Source organism: Panulirus ornatus, chromosome 23 (genome assembly GCF_036320965.1).
Source record: "Panulirus ornatus isolate Po-2019 chromosome 23, ASM3632096v1, whole genome shotgun sequence".
NCBI classification, from domain to species: Eukaryota; Metazoa; Arthropoda; class Malacostraca; order Decapoda; family Palinuridae; genus Panulirus; species Panulirus ornatus.
In genome coordinates, this window is record NC_092246.1 from 17,092,748 (window position 1) to 17,120,092 (window position 27,345).

Here is a 27,345-nt window from a genome sequence, read left to right on the forward strand (position 1 = left end):
TCATGAGCCTTTCTGGGGTTGTGGGCACTTAATGAAGCACAACTTTATTCATAAGTAAGGTTCATGTTGTGTGTGTGTGTCTGAGCATATACATAGGAGTAAAGACGTGGTATATGAATACAAGGTTAGGAGATGGGGCAGCACGAGAGTAAAACTCTCTCCCTATAACAAGCAAACAGCAATCACAAGCAAGCATTTATAGAGATATATTTGATAATGTGATGTACAACATACGAGACTAGAACATGAATGTGGCTGTATCCTTTTGGAATACAGACAAGCTGGAGTGAGTACAAAAATGTGCTTAAGTTGGTTGGTATAGGCTTGTGAAGAGAGGCTGAAAATACAAAAATATCCTTCCTGAAAAAAAGTGATCTTTTATTCACTTAGTCCTTAAAGACTAAGTAGTTTGGAGACGTGTGGGGATATACTTATTCATTAAGAGAGTAATTAGTAGTTGGGTCTCATTCATGAGGATGCACTACACGCATGGAACTTGAATGTTGGACCAACATACGCAGCAAGTGATTGAATCCTTGGCCAAATGTACATCTTAATTTTCATGAAAATGATTACGTATATCCATTATGGTTTCTCATGGGTAAGTTCACACACACACACACACATATATATATATATAATATATATATTTTTTTTTTGCTTTGTCGCTGTCTCCCGCGTTTGCAAGGTAGCGCAAGGAAACAGACGAAAGAAATGGCCCAACCCACCCCATACACATGTATATACATACATGTCCACACACGCACATATACATATCTATACATCTCAACGTATATATATATATATATATATATATATATATATATATATATATATATATATATATATATATATATATTTTTTTTTTGCTTTGTCGCTGTCTCCCGCGTTTGCAAGGTAGCGCAAGGAAACAGACGAAAGAAATGGCCCAACCCACCCCATACACATGTATATACATACGTCCACACATGCAAGTATACATACCTACACAGCTTTCCATGGTTTACCCCAGACGCTTCACATGCCCTGATTCAATCCACTGACAGCACGTCAACTCCTGTATACCACATCGATCCAATTCACTTTATTCCTTGCCCTCCTTTCACCCTCATGCATGTTCAGGCCCCGATCACACAAAATCTTTTTCACTCCATCTTTCCACCTCCAATTTGGTCTCCCTCTTCTCTTCGTTCCCTCCACCTCCGACACATATATCCTCTTGGTCAATCTTTCCTCACTCATTCTCTCCATGTGACCAAACCATTTCAAAACACCCTCTTCTGCTCTCTCAACCATGCTCTTTTTATTTCCACACATCTCTCTTACCCTTACGTTACTTACTTGATCAAACCACCTCACACCACACATTGTCCTCAAACATCTCATTTCCAGCACATCCAACCTCCTGCGCACAACTCTATCCATAGCCCACGCCTCGCAACCATACAACATTGTTGGAACCACTATTCCTTCAAACATACCCATTTTTGCTTTCCGACATAATGTTCTCGACTTCCACACATTCTTCAAGGCTCCCAGGATTTTCGCCCCCTCCCCCACCCTATGATCCACTTCCACTTCCATGGTTCCATCCGCTGCCAGATCCACTCCCAGATATCTAAAACACTTTACTTCCTCCAGTTTTTCTCCATTCAAACTTACCTCCCAATTGACTTGACCCTCAACCCTACTGTACCTAATTACCTTGCTCTTATTCACATTTACTCTTAACTTTCTTCTTTCACACACTTTACCAAACTCAGTCACCAGCTTCAGCAGTTTCTCACATGAATCAGCCACCAGCGCTGTATCATCAGCGAACAACAACTGACTCACTTCCCAAGCTCTCTCATCCACAACAGACTTCATACTTGCCCCTCTTTCCAAAACTCTTGCATTCACCTCCCTAACAACCCCATCCATAAACAAATTAAACAACCATGGAGACATCACACACCCCTGCCGCAAACCTACATTCACTGAGAACCAATCACTTTCCTCTCTTCCTACACGTACACATGCCTTACATCCTCGATAAAAACTTTTCACTGCTTCTAACAACTTGCCTCCCACACCATATATTCTTAATACCTTCCACAGAGCATCTCTATCAACTCTATCATATGCCTTCTCCAGATCCATAAATGCTACACACAAATCCATTTGCTTTTCTAAGTATTTCTCACATACATTCTTCAAAGCAAACACCTGATCCACACATCCTCTACCACTTCTGAAACCACACTGCTCTTCCCCAATCTGATGCTCTGTACATGCCTTCACCCTCTCAATCAATACCCTCCCATATAATTTACCAGGAATACTCAACAAACGTATACCTCTGTAATTTGAGCACTCACTCTTATCCCCTTTGCCTTTGTACAATGGCACTATGCACGCATTCCGCCAATCCTCAGGCACCTCACCATGAGTCATACATACATTAAACAACCTTACCAACTAGTCAATAATACAGTCACCCCTTTTTCAATAAATTCCACTGCAATACCATCCAAACCTGCTGCCTTGCCGGCTTTCATCTTCCGCAAAGCTTTTACTTCCTCTTCTCTGTTTACCAAATCATTTTCCCTAACCCTCTCACTTTGCACACCACCTCGACCAAAACATCCTATATCTGCCACTCTATCATCAAACACATTCAACAAACCTTCAAAATACTCACTCCATCTCCTTCTCACATCACCACTACTTGTTATCACCTTCCCATTTGCGCCCTTCACTGAAGTTCCCATTTGCTCCCTTGTCTTACGCACTTTATTTACCTCCTTCCAGAACATCTTTTTATTCTCCCTAAAATTTAATGATACTCTCTCACACAGACATATAAATATATACACATGTACATAATTCATACCATCTGCCTTTATTCATTCCCATCGCCACGCCGCCACACATGAAATAAGAACACCCTCCCCCCTGCATATGTGCGAGGTAGTGCTAGGAAAAGACAACAAAGGCCACATTTGTTCACACTCAGTCTCTAGCTGTCATGTATAATGCACCGAAACCACAGCTCCCTTTCCACATCCAGGCCCCACAAAACCTTCCATAGTTTACCCCAGATGCTTCACATGCCCTGGTTCAATCCATTGACAGCATGTCGACCCCAGTATACCACATCATTCCAATTCACTCTATTCCTTGCACGCCTTTCACCCTCCTCTATGTTCAGGCCCCGATCACTCAAAATCTTTTTCACTCCATCTTTCCACCTCCAATTTGGTCTCCCACTTCTCCTCGTTCCCTCCACCTCTGACACATATATCCTCTTGGTCAATCTTTCCTCACGTATTCCGTGCGTGTTGTAGAAGGCAACTAAAAGGGGAGGGAGCGGGGGGCTGGAAATCCTTCCCCCCCCCCCCCTCTTTTTTTTCTTAATTTTCCAAAAGAGGGAACAGAGAAGGGGGCCAGGTGAGGATATTCCATCAAAGCCCAGTCCTCTGTTCTTAACATTACCTCGCTAATGCGGGATATGGCGAATATGTATGAAAAAATACATATATCTATTATTATTCTACTTTGTCACTGTCTCCCACGCTAGCGAGGTAGTGCAAGGAAACAGACGAAAGAACGGCCCAAACCATCTGCACATGCACATATACATACATCGAGGCTCGACCTGAACTGAAATATTGAGATGTTAATGAAAGGAAAAAAAGAAGAGACAACGAAGAGTATTTATGAATTTTTGAGGAAGTGAAAAAATGTTTTAAAAAGTCCAAGTCACTGGGAAATACATGAAAGGGTAGAGATTCTAAAGCTTTGAGGTATATGAAACAGTTATAAAAATGGCCTTTGAGCTACCAAAGGCCACAGAGAAATACAATGTGACAGTAACTTCCTGAGTACCGCATAATCTAGCTAGTGGTGGAGGCACACACTTGTAAGACAAGTGGGTCAAGTCTTGAAGTTACCCTGTAAAAGTTGAAAAGCTGAACTGCCTTTGACTCAACAGTCAAGTAAGGATGCACAGTTTAGAATCAGCCCAGATATGAAAGCAGTACTCCACATTAAGATGGATTAGTCCTTTGTATAAATGGAACAACTTTTCTGATGAAATTTCAACATCTAACAGGACTCCCAGTTTCTTTAAGGAAGACTTAGTACTTTCTGCAATGTGGGGTTTCTAAGATACTGTGGATGTTGCATTATTACCAAGTATGTTCATAGAGTCAAGAAGTGAAATTACAGATCCGTCAAAGGAGAAAGGAAAGTAGTCAGGAATTTTCTAAAGAGAGTTGGACAGAAACTAGGTCTTGGAGGCATTAAATGGAACTTGATTTCGTCTACTCCTCTGAGATATCCTGTCCAAGTCTGAGTTTACTGAGAAAGTTGTGTTGAGAGGAGATGCATATCCAGAGAGAAAAAGGAGCACAATTGAATGATGCAAAGGACTGCAGTGATGACTCACTAGCGTTTGAGTGTACTTAGTTATTTGTAGAGAAAAAGTGTAGAGACAGGAAAGAACCTTGAGGGACACTGCTACTGACAGATCAACCAAAGAGAAAGCTAGAAATGAGGAAGCAAAGTGAAGGAGGGAAGCCAAAAGAGTAGAGCTTAGAGATGTGATCCCAATGCCAAACCCTACCAAAAGCTTTGAAAATATCAAGGGCAACCAAAATGGATTCCCCAAAATCTTTCTAGGACGACTGGTAAGAATAGCACCATAGGACCTTGCTTTATGGAAGCCATATAGGTGCTAACATAGTCAACGATCTTTACATCAGAAAGTGGATGTATAAATGAGTTAAAAATATTCACTTTTTACCTCAGATATAATGGTGGAAGTGAACACTGAAGTGTCGTACTGGACAACAGGGCAGGACTGCAAGCTGGTGCTGTGCCATGCTGAATGTGTACTGGCCGCCTGAGAAGCGGTAGTGGTACCAGGGTCACTGGCGGTGGATGTGATGACTGCGGAAATGTTCCCATCCGTGAAGACAGAGGTTGAGGTGGTATTAGCAATGCCAAGCGGCGTGGCGGTGGGATGTGCCAAACACAGATCGTCATAGTGAGGTGATGGTGACCATCTTAAGCTTGAGTTGCTCCTGAAGCCAGAAAAAAATTTATATATATATTCGTCATACTTAATTGCTGTTTCCCATGTCAGCGAAGTAGTGCCAGGAAACAGATGAAAAATGGCCCATCCACTCATATACACATAAAAGCTCATACACAAACACATACATATCAACATATACACATATACATACAAAGACATGTACATATATACACATTCATACTTGCTTGCCTTCATCCACTCCTGGTGCTACCCCATGCTTATTCTTTATTTCAACCTCAGAGGTGTCAGCCAAATCATGTTTTGGATTCTTCTCATGCCTCTTATCAATGAGCTGCAATAGTGTAAAGCAGGAGTTCCCAACCTTTTTGTTCCTCTGTACCCCTTTGGCATTCTGACAGGTTCCAATGTACCCCTAAAAGGTATGGATAAAAAATTTAGTTAATCATGTTGATTTTATATCATTTCATTATGAAATATGTAAGAAACTACATAAGGGTTATATACTATTGATAACATCAATAAATTGAACTGAAGTGAAATCATAAAATATCTTGATCTGTCCCATACATACCCGATATATACACAAGTTGTGACTAATGAGTAAAATTACAAAAAACTTGTCAAAATAATATAGTAAGAGCTAAATACTAATACTAATGAGATGAGTGAGTCCACTTTTTGGCAACATATAAGAGCTAAATACTAATACTAATGAGATGGGTGAGCCCACTTTTTGGCAACAAGTTCATTATAAGAGGGAAAACTATATCAACTGCATGGCAAAGATCATGTTCAGGTGTTTTGAGATTTAATCTGTTTTGATTTAATCCCCAACAGCACTGAAAATGTTAACTCACAAAGCCATGTTAATGGAAATACCAATAGTGGTCATATAACAGGTTCAACAACCAGTTTATATTGGTTTCACATACCTGTCCTAGCCTGCAACTCCTGAGAATTTGCAGTGACAGGATTCCGAAGATTTATTTATTTATTTATTTTGCTTTGTCACTGTCTCCCACGTTTGCGAGGTAGCGCAAGGAAACAGACGAAAGAAATGGCCCAACCCACCCCCATACACAATGTACACACATACACGTCCACACACGCAAATATACATACCTATACATCTCAATGTACACATATATATACACACACAGACACATACATATATACCCATGCACACAATTCACACTGTCTGCCTTTATTCATTCCCATCGCCACCTCGCCACACATGGAATACCATCCCCCTCCACCCTCATGTGTGCGAGGTAGCACTAGGAAAAGACAACAAAGGCCCCATTCGTTCATATTCAGTCTCTAGCTGTCATGCAATAATGCCCGAAATCACAGCTCCCTTTCCACATCTAGGCCCCACACAACTTTCCATGGTTTACCCCAGACCCTTCACATGCCCTGATTCAATCCACTGACAGCACGTCAACCCTGGTATACCACATCGATCCAATTTACTCTATTCCTTGCCCTCCTTTCACCCTCCTGCATGTTCAGGCCCCGATCACACAAAATCTTTTTCACTCCATCTTTCCACCTCCAATTTGGTCTCCCTCTTCTCCTTGTTCCCTCCACCTCCGACACATATATCCTCTTGGTCAATCTTTCCTCACTCATTCTCTCCATGTGCCCAAACCATTTCAAAACACCCTCTTCTGCTCTCTCAACCACGCTCTTTTTATTTCCACACATCTCTCTTACCCTTACATTACTTACTCGATCAAACCACCTCACACCACACATTGTCCTCAAACATCTCATTTCCAGCACATCCAACCTCCTGTGCACAACTCTATCCATAGCCCACGCCTCGCAACCATACAACATTGTTGGAACCACTATTCCTTCAAACATACCCATTTTTGCTTTCCGAGATAATGTTCTCGACCCACACATTCTTCAAGGCTCCCAGGATTTTCGCCCCCTCCCCCACCTTATGATTCACTTCCGCTTCCATGGTTCCATCCGCAGCCAGATCCACTCCCAGATATCTAAAACGCTTTACTTCCTCCAGTTTTTCTCCATTCAAACTTACCTCCTAATTGACTGTAACCTAATCTAATTGACTGTGACCTAACCCTACTGTACCTAATAACCTTGCTCTTATTCACATTTACTCTTAACTTTCTTCTTTCACACACTTTACCAAACTCAGTCACCAGCTTCTGCAGTTTCTCACATGAATCAGCCACCAACGCTGTATCATCAGCGAACAACAACTGACTCACTTCCCAAGCTCTCTCATCCACAACAGACTTCATACTTGCCCCTCTTTCCAAAACTCTTGCATTCACCTCCCTAACAACTCCATCCATAAACAAATTAAACAACCATGGAGACCTACATTCACTGAGAACCAATCACTTTCCTCTCTTCCTACACGTACACATGCCTTACATCCTCAATAAAAACTTTTCACTGCTTCTAACAACTTGCCTCCCACACCATATATTCTTAATACCTTCCACAGAGCATCTCTATCAACTCTATCATATGCCTTCTCCAGATCCATAAATGCTACATACAAATCCATTTGCTTTTCTAAGTATTTCTCATACATTCTTCAAAGCAAACACCTGATCCACACATCCTCTACCACTTCTGAAACCACACTGCTCTTCCCCAATCTGATGCTCTGTACATGCCTTCACCCTCTCAATCAATACCCTTCCATATAATTTACCAGGAATACTCACCAAACTTTTTTTTTTTTTTTCTTTTTTGCTTTGTCGCTGTCTCCCGCGTTTGCGAGGTAGCGCAAGGAAACAGACGAAAGAAATGGCCCAACCCACCCCCATACACATGTATATACATACATCCACACACGCAAATATACATACCTACACAGCTTTCCATGGTTTACCCCAGACGCTTCACATGCCCCGATTCAATCCACTGACAGCACGTCAACCCTGGTATACCACATCGCTCCAATTCACTCTATTCCTTGCCCTCCTTTCACCCTCCTGCATGTTCAGGCCCCGATCACACAAAATCTTTTTCACTCCATCTTTCCACCTCCAATTTGGTCTCCCTCTTCTCCTCGTTCCCTCCACCTCCGACACATATATCCTCTTGGTCAATCTTTCCTCACTCATTCTCTCCATGTGCCCAAACCATTTCAAAACACCCTCTTCTGCTCTCTCAACCACGCTCTTTTTATTTCCACACATCTCTCTTACCCTTACGTTACTTACTCGATCAAACCACCTCACACCACACATTGTCCTCAAACATCTCATTTCCAGCACATCCAACCTCCTGCGCACAACTCTATCCATAGCCCACGCCTCGCAACCATACAACATTGTTGGAACCACTATTCCTTCAAACATACCCATTTTTGCTTTCCGAGATAATGTTCTCGACTTCCACACATTTTTCAAGACTCCCAGAATTTTCGCCCCCTCCCCCACCCTATGATCCACTTCCGCTTCCATGGTTCCATCCGCTGCCAGATCCACTCCCAGATATCTAAAACACTTCACTTCCTCCAGTTTTTCTCCATTCAAACTCACCTCCCAATTGACTTGACCCTCAACCCTACTGTACCTAATAACCTTGCTCTTATTCACATTTACTTTTAACTTTCTTCTTTCACACACTTTACCAAACTCAGTCACCAGCTTCTGCAGTTTCTCACATGAATCAGCCACCAGCGCTGTATCATCAGCGAACAACAACTGACTCACTTCCCAAGCTCTCTCATCCCCAACAGACTTCATACTTGCCCCTCTTTCCAAAACTCTTGCATTCACCTCCCTAACAACCCCATCCATAAACAAATTAAACAACCATGGAGACATCACACACCCCTGCCGCAAACCTACATTCACTGAGAACCAATCACTTTCCTCTCTTCCTACACGTACACATGCCTTACATCCTCGATAAAAACTTTTCACTGCTTCTAACAGCTTGCCTCCCACACCATATATTCTTAATACCTTCCACAGAGCATCTCTATCAACTCTATCATATGCCTTCTCCAGATCCATAAATGCTACATACAAATCCATTTGCTTTTCTAAGTATTTCTCACATACATTCTTCAAAGCAAACACCTGATCCACACATCCTCTACCACTTCTGAAACCACACTGCTCTTCCCCAATCTGATGCTTTGTACATGCCTTCACCCTCTCAATCAATACCCTCCCATATAATTTACCAGGAATACTCAACAAACTTATACCTCTGTAATTTGAGCACTCACTCTTATCCCCTTTGCCTTTGTACAATGGCACTATGCACGCATTCCGCCAATCCTCAGGCACCTCACCGTGAGTCATACATACATTAAATAACCTTACCAACCAGTCAACAATACAGTCACCCCCTTTTCTAATAAATTCCACTGCAATACCATCCAAACCCGCTGCCTTGCCGGCTTTCATCTTCCGCAAAGCTTTTACTACCTCTTCTCTGTTTACCAAATCATTTTCCCTAACCCTCTAACTTTGCACACCACCTCGACCAAAACACCCTATATCTGCCACTCTATCATCAAACACATTCAACAAACCTTCAAAATACTCTCTCCATCTCTTCTCACATCACCACTACTTGTTATCACCTCCCCATTTGCACCCTTCACTGAAGTTCCCATTTGCTCCCTTGTCTTACGCACTTTATTTACCTCCTTCCAGAACATCTTTTTATTCTCCCTAAAATTTAATGATACTCTCTCACCCCAACTCTCATTTGCCCTCTTTTTCACCTCTTGCACCTTTCTCTTGACCTCCTGTCTCTTTCTTTTATACATCTCCCACTCAGTGAACACTCTCCCATACAAACAATTTTCTAGGTATACTAAAAAAAAAAACTCATGCCTATGTAGTTTGAACACTTAACTTTATCACCTTTGCCTTTATACATTGGCACCATACATACATTTCAAGATACGCAAATTAATCTTTACCAAGGTCTAGGAAATATCCATTAAGTCCCTCTTCCAGCTTCATAAGATGCTTTAGAGATTATTCCTTTGAATATGTCAACCATAGAATGTGGATTCTGATCTAGAAATTCTGTCACAGTACTAAATAGAGCCAAAGTATCAGACTGAATATTTCCTCTCTACAGGCAAAGTTTTGCAAGAAATGCTCTGAAATAAGGCCCAAATTCACAAACTGATGCATCTGTTCCTTGAAGACTCTGGTGGTTTGGGCATGTGGAAAGAATAAAAGACTGTGAGTTTACAAGGAGAGTGTATGATAGTACAATCAGAGTCTGGTGTGAGAGAATGACCACCTGTGACATAGGGAAATAGATTGAAAAATAATGGATGGAGATAAATGGTGGATGAATGCATGAAGCATCTCTATCAACCCTATCACATGCCTTCTACAGATCCATAAATACCAGACACAAATAAATTTTTCAGTGCAAACACATGATCCACTCATCCTCTACCACTTCTCTCTCAATGAACACTCTCCCATACAAACAATTTTCTAGGTATACTAAAAAAAAAAACTCATGCCTATGTAGTTTGAACACTTAACTTTATCACCTTTGCCTTTATACATTGGCACTATACATACATTTCACCAATCCTCAGGCACTTCATCATGATTCATATATACAGTGAATATATACCTAGCCTGAGACAGGTACCCACTAAGGACCAACCACTAAGGAGATGAATAAGCTGGATTGATTGTGGACTGATGGCCACAACCAGGATTTGAACCTATGCGCTTAACTCTAGGCAGCTCATGAATGTTTCATGGTCATAAACCAACTGATTTCTCTGGTCAAGGCTAGGATATATTTTCTAAAATCATTTTTCAGCTTTCCTTGATTGGGTGTTTGTGTAGCAACTCTGTTGATTTCCATATCTTTCAATATAATGTTTTCTAGTCTGTGATTGTTCCAATATTTTCTTTTTTCCTATCATTATATAGCCTCCATCTCTACTGAGACCTTGTCACTCTATCTCCAAATCTATGGTAATTGCTATTTCCCTTCCTTTTTGTATTTTCATTGTTATTTACATAGATCTTGCCCAACATCCTCACTGTCTACAAACAATGGAAAAGTTTCATTGACCATTTCCCTCCATATTGCCACTGATGCTGCAACGTCCTAATGCTCTTACTGAATCTTGTGCCTTCTTGACTTTACTGAAGTTGTGGCTCTTTTTCATATTTCTCATCATCCCTAAAACTTATCTTTACATTATGCAGTGGTCTCTCTATTTCATAAAATGCACATTTGCCAATTATTATCAAAAGAACTTGTCTATACTTCAAATATTACTTACCCCTTTACCTTTATATTTATATTATTATTATTATACTTTGTCGCTGTCTCCCGCGTTTGCGAGGTAGCGCAAGGAAACAGACGAAAGAAATGGCCCAACCCACCCCCATACACATGTATATACATACGTCCACACACGCAAATATACATACCTACACAGCTTTCCATGGTTTACCCCAGACGCTTCACATGCCTTGATTCAATCCACTGACAGCACGTCAACCCCGGTATACCACATCGCTCCAATTCACTCTATTCCTTGCCCTCCTTTCACCCTCCTGCATGTTCAGGCCCCGATCACACAAAATCTTTTTCACTCCATCTTTCCACCTCCAATTTGGTCTCCCTCTTCTCCTCGTTCCTTCCACCTCCGACACATATCCTCTTGGTCAATCTTTCCTCACTCATTCTCTCCATGTGCCCAAACCACTTCAAAACACCCTCTTCTGCTCTCTCAACCACGCTCTTTTTATTTCCACACATCTCTCTTACCCTTACGTTACTCACTCGATCAAACCACCTCACACCACACATTGTCCTCAAACATCTCATTTCCAGCACATCCATCCTCCTGCGCACAACTCTATCCATAGCCCACGCCTCGCAACCATACAACATTGTTGGAACCACTATTCCTTCAAACATACCCATTTTTGCTTTCCGAGATAATGTTCTCAACTTCCACACATTCTTCAAGGCCCCCAGAATTTTTCGCCCCCTTCCCCACCCTATGATCCACTTCCGCTTCCATGGTTCCATCCGCTGCCAGATCCACTCCCAGATATCTAAAACACTTCACTTCCTCCAGTTTTTCTCCATTCAAACTCACCTCCCAATTGACTTGACCCTCAACCCTACTGTACCTAATAACCTTGCTCTTATTCACATTTACTCTTAACTTTCTTCTTCCACACACTTTACCAAACTCAGTCACCAGCTTCTGCAGTTTCTCACATGAATCAGCCACCAGCGCTGTATCATCAGCGAACAACAACTGACTCACTTCCCAAGCTCTCTCATCCCCAAAAGACTTCTTGTGGAGGCTAAGGTGAAGATTTGTATGGGTTTTCAGAAAAGAAGAGTGAATGTTGGGGTGAAGAGGGTGGTGAGAGTAAGTGAGCTTGGGAAGGAGACCTGTGTGAGGAAGTACCAGGAGAGACTGAGTACAGAATGGAAAAAGGTGAGAACAATGGAAGTAAGGGGAGTGGGGGAGGAATGGGATGTATTTAGGGAATCAGTGATGGATTGCGCAAAAGATGCTTGTGGCATGAGAAGAGTGGGAGGTGGGTTGATTAGAAAGGGTAGTGAGTGGTGGGATGAAGAAGTAAGAGTATTAGTGAAAGAGAAGAGAGAGGCATTTGGACGATTTTTGCAGGGAAAAAATGCAAGTGAGTGGGAGATGTATAAAAGAAAGAGACAGGAGGTCAAGAGAAAGGTGCAAGAGGTGAAAAAAAGGGCAAATGAGAGTTGGGGTGAGAGAGTATCATTAAATTTTAGGGAGAATAAAAAGATGTTCTGGAAGGAGGTAAATAAAGTGCGTAAGACAAGGGAGCAAATGGGAACTTCAGTGAAGGGCGCAAATGGGGAGGTGATAACAAGTAGTGGTGATGTGAGAAGGAGATGGAGTGAGTATTTTGAAGGTTTGTTGAATGTGTTTGATGATAGAGTGGCAGATATAGGGTGTTTTGGTCGAGGTGGTGTGCAAAGTGAGAGGGTTAGGGAAAATGATTTGGTAAACAGAGAAGAGGTAGTGAAAGCTTTGCGGAAGATGAAAGCCGGCAAGGCAGCAGGTTTGGATGGTATTGCAGTGGAATTTATTAAAAAAGGGGGTGACTGTATTGTGGACTGGTTGGTAAGGTTATCTAATGTATGTATGACTCATGGTGAGGTGCCTGAGGATTGGCGGAATGCGTGCATAGTGCCATTGTACAAAGGCAAAGGGGATAAGAGTGAGTGCTCAAATTACAGAGGTATAAGTTTGTTGAGTATTCCTGGTAAATTATATGGGAGGGTATTGATTGAGAGGGTGAAGGCATGTACAGAGCATCAGATTGGGGAAGAGCAGTGTGGTTTCAGAAGTGGTAGAGGATGTGTGGATCAGGTGTTTGCTTTAAAGAATGTATGTGAGAAATACTTAGAAAAGCAAATGGATTTGTATGTAGCATTTATGGATCTGGAGAAGGCATATGATAGAGTTGATAGAGATGCTCTGTGGAAGGTATTAAGAATATATGGTGTGGGAGGAAAGTTGTTAGAAGCAGTGAAAAGTTTTTATCGAGGATGTAAGGCATGTGTACGGGTAGGAAGAGAGGAAAGTGATTGGTTCTCAGTGAATGTAGGTTTGCGGCAGGGGTGTGTGATGTCTCCATGGTTGTTTAATTTGTTATGGATGGGGTTGTTAGGGAGGTAAATGCAAGAATATATATTTTTTTTTTTTTATACCTCGTCGCTGTCTCCCGCGGTTGCGAGGTAGCGCAAGGAAACAGACGAAAGAAATGGCCCAACCCCCCCCATACACATGTACATACACACGTCCACACACGCAAATATACATACCTACACAGCTTTCCATGGTTTACCCCGGACGCTTCACATGCCTTGATTCAATCCACTGACAGCACGTCAACCCCTGTATACCACATCGCTCCAATTCACTCTATTCCTTGCCCTCCTTTCACCCTCCTGCATGTTCAGGCCCCGATCACACAAAATCCTTTTCACTCCATCTTTCCACCTCCAATTTGGTCTCCCTCTTCTCCTCGTTCCCTCCACCTCCGACACATATATCCTCTTGGTCAATCTTTCCTCACTCATTCTCTCCATGTGCCCAAACCATTTCAAAACACCCTCTTCTGCTCTCTCAACCACGCTCTTTTTATTTCCACACATCTCTCTTACCCTTACGTTACTTACTCGATCAAACCACCTCACACCACACATTGTCCTCAAACATCTCATTTCCAGCACATCCATCCTCCTGCGCACAACTCTATCCATAGCCCACGCCTCGCAACCATACAACATTGTTGGAACCACTATTCCTTCAAACATACCCATTTTTGCTTTCCGAGATAATTTTCTCGACTTCCACACATTTTTTCAAGGCTCCCAAAATTTTCGCCCCCTCCCCCACCCTATGATCCACTTCCGCTTCCATGGTTCCATCCGCTGACAGATCCACTCCCAGATATCTAAAACACTTCACTTCCTCCAGTTTTTCTCCATTCAAACTCACCTCCCAATTGACTTGACCCTCAACCCTACTGTACCTAATAACCTTGCTCTTATTCACATTTACTCTTAACTTTCTTCTTCCACACACTTTACCAAACTCCGTCACCAGCTTCTGCAGTTTCTCACATGAATCCGCCACCAGCGCTGTATCATCAGCGAACAACAACTGACTCACTTCCCAAGCTCTCTCATCCCCAACAGACTTCATACTTGCCCCTCTTTCCAAAACTCTTGCATTTACCTCCCTAACAACCCCATCCATAAACAAATTAAACAACCATGGAGACATCAAACACCCCTGCCGCAAACCTACATTCACTGAGAACCAATCACTTTCCTCTCTTCCTACACGTACACATGCCTTACATCCTCGATAAAAACTTTTCACTGCTTCTAACAACTTGCCTCCCACACCATATATTCTTAATACCTTCCACAGAGCATCTCTATCAACTCTATCATATGCCTTCTCCAGATCCATAAATGCTACATACAAATCCATTTGCTTTTCTAAGTATTTCTCACATACATTCTTCAAAGCAAACACCTGATCCACACATCCTCTACCACTTCTGAAACCACACTGCTCTTCCCCAATCTGATGCTCTGTACCTGCCTTCACCCTCTCAATCAATACCCTCCCATATAATTTACCAGGAATACTCAACAAACTTATACCTCTGTAATTTGAGCACTCACTCTTATCCCCTTTGCCTTTGTACAATGGCACTATGCACGCATTCCGCCAATCCTCAGGCACCTCACCATGAGTCATACATACATTAAATAACCTTACCAACCAGTCAACAATACAGTCACCCCCTTTTTTAATAAATTCCACTGCAATACCATCCAAACCTGCTGCCTTGCCGGCTTTCATCTTCCGCAAAGCTTTTACTACCTCTTCTCTGTTTACCAAATCATTTTCCCTAACCCTCTCACTTTGCACACCACCTCGACCCAAACACCCTATATCTGCCACTCTGTCATCAGACACATTCAACAAACCTTCAAAATACTCATTCCATCTCCTTCTCACATCACCACTACTTGTTATCACCTCCCCATTTACGCTCTTCACTGAAGTTCCCATTTGCTCCCTTGTCTTACGCACCCTATTTACCTCCTTCCAGAACATCTTTTTATTCTCCCTAAAATTTACTGATAGAATATATATATATATATAGAATATATATATATATATATATATATATATATATATATATATATATAGATATATATATATATTTCTTTCTTTTTTACTATTCGCCATTTCCCGCATTAGCGAGGTAGCGTTAAGAACAGAGGACTGGGCCTTTGAGAGAATATCCTCACGTGGCCCCTTCTCTGTTCCTTCTTTTGGAAAATTAAAAAAAAATGAGAGGGGAGGATTTCCAGCCCCCCGCTCCCTTCCCTTTTAGTCGCCTTCTACGACACGCAAGGAATACGTGGGAAGTATTCTTTCTCCCCTATCCCCAGGATAATATATATATATATATATAAAGGCAGACTGTGTGAATTGTGTGCATGTGTATATATGTATGTGTCTGTGTGTGTATATATATGTGTACATTGAGATGTATGGGTATGTATATTTGTATATGGGTATGTATATATGTATATGGGTATGTATATATATATATATATATATATATATATATATATATATATATATATATATATATATATATATATATATATATATATATCGAGGATGTAAGGCATGTGTACGTGTAGGAAGAGAGGAAAGTGAGTGGTTCTCAGTGAATGTTGGTTTGCGGCAGGAGTGTGTGATGTCTCCATGGCTGTTTAATTTGTTTATGGATGGGGTTGTTAGGGAGGTGAATGCAAGTTGGAAAGAGGGTCAAGTATGAAGTCTGTTGGGGATGAGAGAGCTTGGGAAGTGAGTCAGTTGTTGTTCGCTGATGATACAGCGCTGGTGGCTGATTCATGTGAGAAACTGTAAAAGCCGGTGACTGAGTTTGGTAAAGTGTGTGAAAGAAGAAAGTTGAGAGTAAATGTGAATAAGAGCAAGGTTATTAAGTACAGTAGGGTTGAGGGTCAAGTCATTTGGGAGGTAAGTTTGAATGGAGAAAAACTGGAGGAAAGGAAGTGTTTTAGATATCTGGGAGTGCATTTGGCAGCGGATGGAACCATGGAAGTGGAAGTGAATCATAGGGTGGGGGAGGGGGCGAAAATCCTGGGAGCCTTGAAGAATGTGTGGAAGTCGAGAACATTATCTCGGAAAGCAAAAATGGGTAAGTTTGAAGGAATAGTGGTTCTAACAATGCTGTATGGTTGCGAGGCGTGGGCTATGGATAGAGTTGTGCGCAGGAGGGTGGATGTTTTGAAAATGAGATGTTTGAGGACAATATGTGGTGTGAGGTGGTTTGATCGAGTAAGCAATAATAGGGTCAGAGAGATGCGTGGTAATAAAAAGAATGTGGTTGAGAGACCAGAAGAGGGTGTTTTGAAATGGTCTGGTCACATGGAGTGAATGACTGAGGAAAGATTGACCAAGAGGATATATGTGTCAGAGGTGGAGGGAACGAGAAGTGGGAGACCAAATTGGAGGTGGAAAGATGAAGTGAAAAAGATTTTGAGTGATTGGGGCCTGAACATGAAAGAGGGTGAAAGGCCTGCAAGGAATAGAGTGAATTGGAATGATGTGGTATACCGGGGTTGACGTGCTGTCAATGGATTGAACCGGAGCATGTGAAGCATCTGGGGTAAACCATGGAAAGTTCTGTTGGGCCTGGATGTGGAAAGGGAACTGTGGTTTCAGTGCATTATTACGTGACAGCTAGAGACTGAGTGTGAATGAATGGGGCCTTTGTTGTCTTTTCCTAGCGCTACCCTGCACACATGAGGGGGATAGGTGTTGTTATTCCATGTGTGGCGGGGTGGCGATGGGAATGAAGGAAGGCAGACAGTATGAATTATGTACATGGGTATATATGTATACGTCTGTGTGGGTATACTTATATATACATTGAGATGTATAGGTATGTATATTTGCGGGTGTGGACGTGTATGTATATACATGTGTATGTGGGTGGGTTGGGCCATTCTTTCGTCTGTTTCCTTGCGCTTCCTCGCTAATGCGGGAAACAGCGACAAAGCAAAATAAATAAAATATATATAAATATATATATATATATATATATATATATATATATATATATATATATATATATTTTTTTTTTTATTTACTTAATCGCCGTCTCCCGCATTAGCGAGGTAACTCAAGGAAAAAGAAAAAAGAATAGCCCAACCCATCCACATACACATGTATATACATAAATGCCCACACACAAACATGTACATATCTATACATTTCAATGTATACATACATATACATACACATCTATACCCATGTACATATTCATACTTGCTGCCTTCATCCATTCCCTGCCATGCATGAAATAGCAACCTCCCCCCCACCCCACACACAAGCACACACACATACACACACTTCTAATTTTGTCTCCCGCTTCTTCTTGTTCCCTCCACCTCTGACACGTATATTTTCTTTGTCAATCTTTCCACACTCCTTCTCTCCCAATGCCCAAACCATTTCAATACACCCTCCTCTGCTCTCTGAACCACACTTTTTATTACCACACATCTCTCTTACCCTTTCATTACTCACTCGATCAAACCACCTCACACCACATATTGTCCTCAAACATCACACCTCTAACCTCCTCTGAAGAACCCTATCTATAGCCCTTGCTTTGCAACCATATAACATTGTTGAAACACTATTCCCTCAAACATACCCATTTTTGCTCTCCGACATAACATTCTTGCCTTCCACACATTCTTCAACGCTCCGAGAACCAACGCCTTCTCCCCCACCGTGACTCACTTCAGATTCCATGGTTCCATCTGCTGCTAAGTCCATTCCCAGATATCTAAAACACTTCACTTCCTCCAGTTTTTCTCCATTCAAACTTACCTCCCACTTGACTTGTCCCTCAACCCTACTGTACCTAATAACCTTGCTCTTATTCACATTTACTATCAGCTTTCTTCATTCACACACTTTACCAAACTCAGTCACCAGCTTCTGCAGTTTTCACCCAAATCAACCACCAGCGCTGTATAATCAGCAAACAACAACTGACTCACTTCCCAAGCCCTCTCATCCATAACAGACTGCATACTGGTCCCTCTCTCCAAACTCTAGCATTCATCTCCCTAACAACCTCATCCATAAATAACTTAAACCATGGAGACATCATGCATCCCTGCTGCAAACCGACATTCACTGGGAACCGATCACTTTCCTTTCCTCCTATTCGTACATATACCTCACATCCTTGCTATATCATTTCACTGCTGCTAGCAACTTACCTCCCACACCATATACTCTCAATATTCCTTCCACAGAGCATCTCTATCAACTCTATCACATGCCTTCTCCAGATCCATAAATGCTACATACTAATCCATTTGCTGTTCTAAGTATTTCTCACATACATTCTTCAAAGCAAACACCTGATCCACATATCCTCTACCACTTATGAAACTACACTGCTCTTCCCCAATCTGATGCTCTGTACATGCCTTCACCCTCTCAATCAATACCCTCCCATATAATTTCCCAGGAATGCTCAACAAATTTATACCTCTGTAATTTGAGCACTCACCTTTTTCCCCTTTGCCTTTGTACAATGGCACTATGCAAGCATTCTGCCAATCCTCAGGCACCTCACCATGAATCATACATACATTAAATAACCTTACCAACCAGTCAACAATACAGTTACCCCTTTTTTAATAAATTCCACTACAATACCATCCAAACCCACTGCCTTGCCAGCTTTTATCTTCCACAAAGCTTTTACTAACTCTTCTCTGTTTACCAAATCATTCTCCCTAACACTCTCACTTTGCACCACCTTGACCAAAACACCCTATATCTGCCACTCTATCATCAAACACATTCAACAAATCTTCAACATACTCACTCCATCTCCTCACATCACCACTAGTCATCACCACCCCATTGGCCCCCTTAACTGATGTTCCCATTTGTTTCCTTGTCTTACGCACTTTATCTACCTCCTTCCAAAACATATTTTTATTCTCCTTAAAATTTAATGACAATCTCTCACCCCAACTCTCATTTGCCCTCTTTTTCACCTCTTGCACCTTTCACTTGACCTCCTGCCTCTTTCTTTTATACATCTTCCACTCATTTGCATTATTTCCCTGCAAAAATCATCTAAATGCCTCCCTCTTCTCTTTCACTAATAATCTTACTTCTTCATCTCATCACTCACTACCCTTTCTAATCTGCCCACCTTTCACGCTTCTCATGCCACAGGCATCTGTTCAGCACAAGCCATCACTGCTTCCCTAAATACATCCCATTACTCCCCCACTCCCCTTACCTCCTTTGTTCTCACCTTTTTCGACTCTGTACTCAGTCTCTCCTGGTACTTCCTCACACAAGTCTCCTTCCCAAGCTAACTTACTCTCACCACTCTCTACACCACAACATTCTCTCTTCTTTTCTGAAAACCTCTACAAATCTTCACCTTTGCCTCCACAAGATAATGATCAGACATCCCTCCAGTTACACCTCTCAGCACATTAACATCTAAAAGTTTCTCTTTCACGCACCTATCAATTAACACATAATCCAATAGCGTTCTCTGACCATCTCTCCTAGTTACATACGTATACTTATGTATATCTCCCTTTTTAAACCAGGTATTCCCAATCACCAGTCCTTTTTCAGCGCACAAATCTACAAGCTCTTCACCATTTCCATTTACAACACTGAACACCCCATGTACACCAATTATTCCCTCAACTGCCACATCACTCACCTTAGCATTCAAATCACCCATCAGTATAACCATGTCTCGTGCATCAAATCTACTAACAGGCTCACTCAGCTGCTCCCAAAACACTTGCCTCTCATGATCTTTCTTCTCATGCCCAGGTGCATATGCACCAATAATCACCCATCTCTCTCCATGCACTTTCAGTTTTACCCATATCAATCTGGAGTTTACTTTCTTACACTCTATCGCATACTCCCACCACTCCTGTTTCAGGAGTAGTGCTACTCCTTCCCTTGCTCCTGTCCTCTCACTAACCCCTGACTTTACTCCCAAGACATTCCCAACCTTCTTCCCCTTTACCCCTGAGCTTCGTTTCATTCAGAGCCCAAATATATATACATAAATATATATATATATACATCTGTATATATTCCTGGTAAATCATATGGGAGGGTATTGATTGAGAGGGTGAAGGCATGTACAGAGCATCAGATTGGGGAAGAGCAGTGTGGTTTCAGAAGTGGTAGAGGATGTGTGGATCAGGTGTTTGCTTTGAAGAATGTATGTGAGAAATACTTAGAAAAGAAAATGGATTTGTATGTAGCATTTATGGATCTGGAGAAGGCATATGATAGAGTTGATAGAGATGCTCTGTGGAAGGTATTAAGAATATATGGTGTGGGAGGCAAGATTTTAGAAGCAGTGAAAAGTTTTTATCGAGGATGTAAGGCATGTGTACGTGTAGGAAGAGAGGAAAGTGATTGGTTCTCAGTGAATGTAGCTTTGCGGCAGGGGTGTGTGATGTCTCCATGGTTGTTTAATTTGTTTATGGATGGGGTTGTTAGGGAGGTGAATGCAAGAGTTTTGGAAAGAGGGGCAAGTATGAAGTCTGTTGGGGATGAGAGAGCTTGGGAAGTGAGTCAGTTGTTGTTCGCTGATGATACAGCGCTGGTGGCTGATTCATGTGAGAAACTGCAGAAGCTGGTGACTGAGTTTGGTAAAGTGTGTGAAAGAAGAAAGTTAAGAGTAAATGTGAATAAGAGCAAGATTATTAGGTACAGTAGGGTTGAGGGTCAAGTCAATTGGGAGGTGAGTTTGAATGGAGAAAAACTGGAGGAAGTGAAGTGTTTTAGATATCTGGGAGTGGATCTGGCAGCGGATGGAACCATGGAAGCGGAAGTGGATCATAGGGTGGGGGAGGGGGCGAAAATTCTGGGAGCCTTGAAGAATGTGTGGAAGTCGAGAACATTATCTCGGAAAGCAAAAATGGGTATGTTTGAAGGAATAGTGGTTCCAACAATGCTGTATGGTTGCGAGGCATGGGCTATGGATAGAGTTGTGCGCAGGAGGATGGATGTGCTGGAAATGAGATGTCTGAGGACAATGTATGGTGTGAGGTAGTTTGATCGAGTAAGGGTAAGAGAGATGTGTGGAAATAAAAAGAGCGTGGTTGAGAGAGCAGAAGAGGGTGTTTTGAAATGGTTTTTGGGCACATGGAGAGAATGAGTGAGGAAAGATTGACAAAGAGGATATATGTGTCAGAGGTGGAGGGAACGAGGAGAAGTGGGAGACCAAATTGGAGGTGGAAAGATGGAATGAAAAAGATTTTGTGTGATCGGGGCCTGAACATGCAGGAGGGTGAAAGGAGGGCAAGGAATAGAGTGAATTGGATCGATGTGGTATACCGGGGTTAACGTGCTGTCAGTGGATTGAATCAAGGCATGTGAAGCGTCTGGGGTAAACCATGGAAAGCTGTGTAGGTATGTATATTTGCGTGTGTGGACGTATGTATATACATGTGTATGGGGGTGGGTTGGGCCATTTCTTTCGTCTGTTTCCTTGCGCTACCTCGTAAACGCGGGAGACAGCGACAAAGCACAAAAAAAAAAAATATATATATATATATATATATATATATATATATATATATATATATATATTTTCTTTTTCTTTCAAACTATTTGCCATTTCCCGCATTAGCAAGGTAGCGTTAAGAACAGAGGACTGGGCCTCTGAGGGAATATGCTCACCTGGCCCCCTTCTCTGTTCCTTCTTTTGGAAAAAGAGAGAGAGAGAGAGAGAGAGAGAGAGAGAGAGAGAGAGAGAGAGAGAGAGAGAGAGAGAGAGAGAGAGAGAGAGAGAGAGAGAGAGGGGGGGGGGATTTCCAACCCCCGGCTCCCTCCCCTTTTAGTTGCCTTCCACGACACGCAGGAATACGTGGGAAGCATTCTTTCTCCCCATCCCAGGAATAAATAAATATATATATATATATATATATATATATATATATATATATATATATATATATATATATATATATTATTCTCCCCTATCCATGGAAGCGGAAGTGGATCATAGGGTGGGGGAGGGGGCGAAAATCCTGGGAGCCTTGAAGAATGTGTGTAAGTCGAGAACATTATCTCGGAAAGCAAAAATGGGTTTGTTTGAAGGAATAGTGGTCCCAACAATGTTGTATGGTTGCGAGGCGTGGGCTATGGATAGAGTTGTGCGCAGGAGAATGGATGTGCTGGAAATGAGATGTTTGAGGACAATGTGTGGTGTGAGGTGGTTTGATCGAGTAAGTAATGTAAGGGTAAGAGAGATGTGTGGAAATAAAAAGAGCGTGGTTGAGAGAGCAGAAGAGGGTGTTTTGAAATGGTTTGGTCACATGGAGAGAATGAGTGAGGAAAGATTGACCAAGAGGATATATGTCTCGGAGGTGGAGGGAATGAGGAGAAGTGGGAGACCAAATTGGAGGTGGAAAGATGGAGTGAAAAAGATTTTGAGTGACTGGGGCCTGAACATGCAGGAGGGTGAAAGGCATGCAAGGAATAGAGTGAATTGGAACGATGTGGTATACTGGGGTCTATGTGCTGTCAATGGATTGAACCAGGGCATGTGAAGCGTCTGGGGTAAACCATGGAAAGTTCTGTGGGGCCTGGATGTGGAAAGGGAGCTGTGGTTTCGGTGCATCATTACATGACAGCTAGAGACTGAGTGTGAACGAATGGGGCCTTTGTTGTCTTTTCCTAGTGCTACCTCGCACACATGAGGGGGGATGGGGTTGTTATTCCATGTGTGGCGGTGTGGCGATGGGAATAAATAAAGGCAGACAGTATGAATTATGTACATGTGTATATATGTATATGTCTGTGTGTGTATATATATGTGTACATTGAGATGTATAGGTATGTATATTTGTGTGTGTGGACATGTATGTATATACATGTGTATGTGGGTGGGTTGGGCCATTCTTTCGTCTGTTTCCTTGCGCTACCTCGCTAACGTGGGAGACAGCGACAAAGCAAAATAAATAAATAAAATATATACATACATTCCTATGAGTCCACTGGGAAAATGAAACACGATAAAGTTCCCAAGTGCATTTTCGTGTAATAATCACATCATCAGGGGAGACACAAGAGAGAAATATTAGTCAGTTGATATACATCAAAGAGACGAAGCTAAGATGCCATTTGGTAAACATGTGATTGTCCAAAACACACAACGAGTGTTCATAAACTTATCATTTTACAAATTTTAGCAACAATAAAGTTATCTAATTTGTATAGACCATCACTAATATTAAGATTATAATTCATTGTGTATTTAATAATAGAAGATTCAATGATATTTCTCTTGGTAATAGAGTTAGAGTTAATAACTGAGATGGCATTACTCCACTCAATACAATGATCATAGGTTTTAAGTGATTAAACAAGGCATTTGATTACTGTCCCATTCTTATACTATATTTATATTGCTGAAGTCTAACAGAAAGATCCTTACCAGTCTGACCAACATAAAATTTATCATAGTTTCCACAAGGCACTTTATAGATGCATCCAAGAGAATTTTCTGGTGAATTCCTGATTAAGATATTCTTTATAGTATTATTGTTGCTAAAGGCAACATTTACATTAAAGGATTTAAGCAACATGGGAAGCAAAGTGAAGTTATTATTAAAAGGGAGAACTAAAAGATTCTTGGTGTCAATATGAAGTTTGGGCTCAACTCTATAAAATGATTTCTTTGCTAACTTAAGGGATTTATAAATGAAAGATCTAGGGTACTTTAACTTAGATCCAATAGAATATATCTTCTCAAACTCATCATCAATAAACTCTGGACTGCAAATACGTAATGCCCTAAGGAACATAGATTGAAATGATGATAATTTAACTCTGTCATGTTGAGATGAGTAATAATGGATATAAGAGCATACATTGGTGAGTTTTCTGTATATGCTAAACAAACTTGTTTCCTTGTCTATGGATAATGCAATCTAAAAATGGAAATATACCATTATTTTCATTTTCTACAGTAAATTTGATGGAAGGTACTAAATTGTTAAGTAAGGGGAGAAATATTTGTAAATTTTCATTTGCTGGCCAAACACAAAGAACATCATTTACATACCTAAACCAAATTGCATTAGAAGGCAAGATATCCTTTAGCAATTTTGTTTCAAAAAATTCCATATAAAGATTACTTAGTACAGGTGAAAGAGGGTTGCCCATTGCCATACCAAATTTTTGAGCATAATAATCTCCATTAAATTGAAATACACAGTCTTTTATACACAATTTTATCAGTTCAATGAAATTAGACTTTGAAACAGGTAAATGAATATCATCCAAGACATCAAATAAATATTCTAAAAGGTCATCAACTGGAACTTTAGTGAAAAGTGAGGAAACATCAAAGCTAACCAGTTTAAAATCAAAATCAACATTGATATTGTTTAACTTGTTGACTAAATCTACATAGTTCATGATATTAGAATTTGATACCTTACCCACTAAAGGGCTTGGTAAGGTTATTTAATGTCTGTATGATTCATGGTGAGGTGCTTGAGGATTGGTGGAATGCTTGCATAGTGCCATTGTACAAAGGCAAAGGGGATAAGAGTGAGTGCTCAAATTACAGAGGTATAAGTTTGTTGAGTATTCCTGGGAAATTATATGGGAGGGTATTGATTGAGAGGGTGAAGGCATGTACAGAGCATCAGATTGGGGAAGAGCAGTGTGGTTTCATAAGTGGTAGAGGATGTGTGGATCAGGTGTTTCCTTTAAAGAATGTACGTGAGAAATACTTAGAAAAGCAAATGGATTTGTATATAGCATTTATGGATCTGGAGAAGGCATATGATAGAGTTGATAGAGATGCTCTGTGGAAGGTATTAAGAATATATGGTGTGGGAGGCAAGTTGTTAGAAGCAGTGAAAAGTTTTTATCAAGGATGTAAGGCATGTGTTCGTGTAGGAAGAGAGAAAGTGATTGGTTCTCAGTGAATGTAGGTTTGTGGCAGGGGTGTGTGATGTCTCCATGGTTGTTTAATTTGTTTATGGATGGGGTTGTTAGGGAGGTGAATGCAAGAGTTTTGGAAAGGGGCAAGTATGCAGTCTGTTGTGGATGAGAGAGCGTGGGAAGTGAGTCAGTTGTTGTTCGCTGATGATACAGCACTGGTGGCTGATTCATGTAAGAAACTGCAGAAGTTGGTGACTGTGTTTGGTAAAGTGTGTGAAAGAAGATAGGTGAGAGTAAATGTGAATAAGAGCAAGGTTATTAGGTATAGTAGGGTTGAGGGTCAAGTCAAATGGGAGGTAAGTTTGAATAAAGAAAAACTGGAAGAAGAAGTCTTTTAGATATCTGGGAGTGGATTTGGCAGCGGATAGAACCATGGAAGCGGATGTGAATCATTGGGTGGGGGAGGGGGCGAAATTTTTAGGAGCCTTGAAGAATGTGTGGACGTCGAGAACATTATCTCGGAAAGCAAAAATGAGTATGTCTGAAGGAATGGTGGTTCCAGCAATGTTGTATGGTTGCAAGGCGTGGGCTATGGAGAGAGTTGTGCAGAGGAGGGTGAATGTGCTGGAAATGAGGTGCTTGAGGACAATATGTGGTGTGAGGTGGTTTGATCACGTAAGTAATAACAGGGTAAGAGAGATGTGTGGTAATAAAAAGTGTGTGGTTGAGAGAGCAGAAGAGGGTGTTTTGAAATGGTTTGGTCACATGGAGAGAATGAGTGAGGAAAGATTGACAAAGAGGATATATGCGTCAGAGGTGGAGGGAACGAGGAAAAGTGGGAGACCAAATTGGAGGTGGAAAGATGGAGTGAAAAAGATTTTGAGTGATCAGGGCCTTAACATGCAGGAGGGTGAAAGGCGTGCAAGGAATAGAGTGAATTGGAATGATGGGGTATACCGGGGTCGACGTGCTGTCAATGGATTGAACCAGGGCATGTGAAGCATCTGGGGTAAACCATGGAAAGTTTTGTGGGTCCTGGATGTGGAAAGGGAGTGGTGGTTTAAGTGCTTTATACATGACAGCTAGAGACTGAGTGTGAAGGAATGTGGCCTTTGTTTTTTCCTATCGCTACCTCGAGCACATCCGGGGGGAGGGGGTTGTCATTTCATGTGTGGCGGGGTGCCGACGAAAATGAATGAGGGCAGACTGTATGAATTATGTACATGTGTATATATGTATATGTCTGTGTGTATATATATGTATACGTTGAGATGTAGAGGTATGTATATGTGCGTATCTGGACGTGTATGTATATACATGTGTATGTGGGTGGGTTGGGCCATTCGTCTGTTTCCTTGCGCTACCTCGCTAACGCAGGAGACAGCGACAAAGTAAAATAAGAAAAAATTTAAATTTGGAAAATAAATTTGAAGTTCAACAGCTGTAAATAATTAGCCGCTATACCTAGATTCACTCTGGTTTCCAAAATTACAGTGTCTCACTAAGCCCTTCAGATAAGCATGCAAAACAAAAAAATTCATCTAATCTTTTCTACCTCTGTTGAAAAATCAAACTATGATAGGATGCTTCTTCGGTGCTGATGCTAAATCAAAATAATTTTGAGAGGTAAATCAAGGGCACGGAGATCACCCAGTACACTACGTTTCTGTACCAACTGACACAAGTAGCACATTTCTTTAATCCCTAGATGAGCAAAATGGGCCGCCGGCTGAGC

The 27,345-nt window shown here is 41.4% G+C and overlaps 1 protein-coding gene across 2 annotated transcripts in view; it reads right to left on the reverse strand.

Annotated features, from left to right (window-relative positions):
• Positions 1-27,345, reverse strand: part of LOC139756824 (solute carrier family 22 member 7-like) — an 87,155-nt gene that overhangs the window by 32,092 nt on the left and 27,718 nt on the right. For both annotated transcript variants that reach the window (XM_071676645.1, XM_071676646.1), the window contains exon 3: positions 4,790-5,069. In XM_071676645.1, coding sequence (XP_071532746.1) covers positions 4,790-5,069 — 280 coding nt within the window. The remainder of the gene's footprint in view (positions 1-4,789; positions 5,070-27,345) is intronic.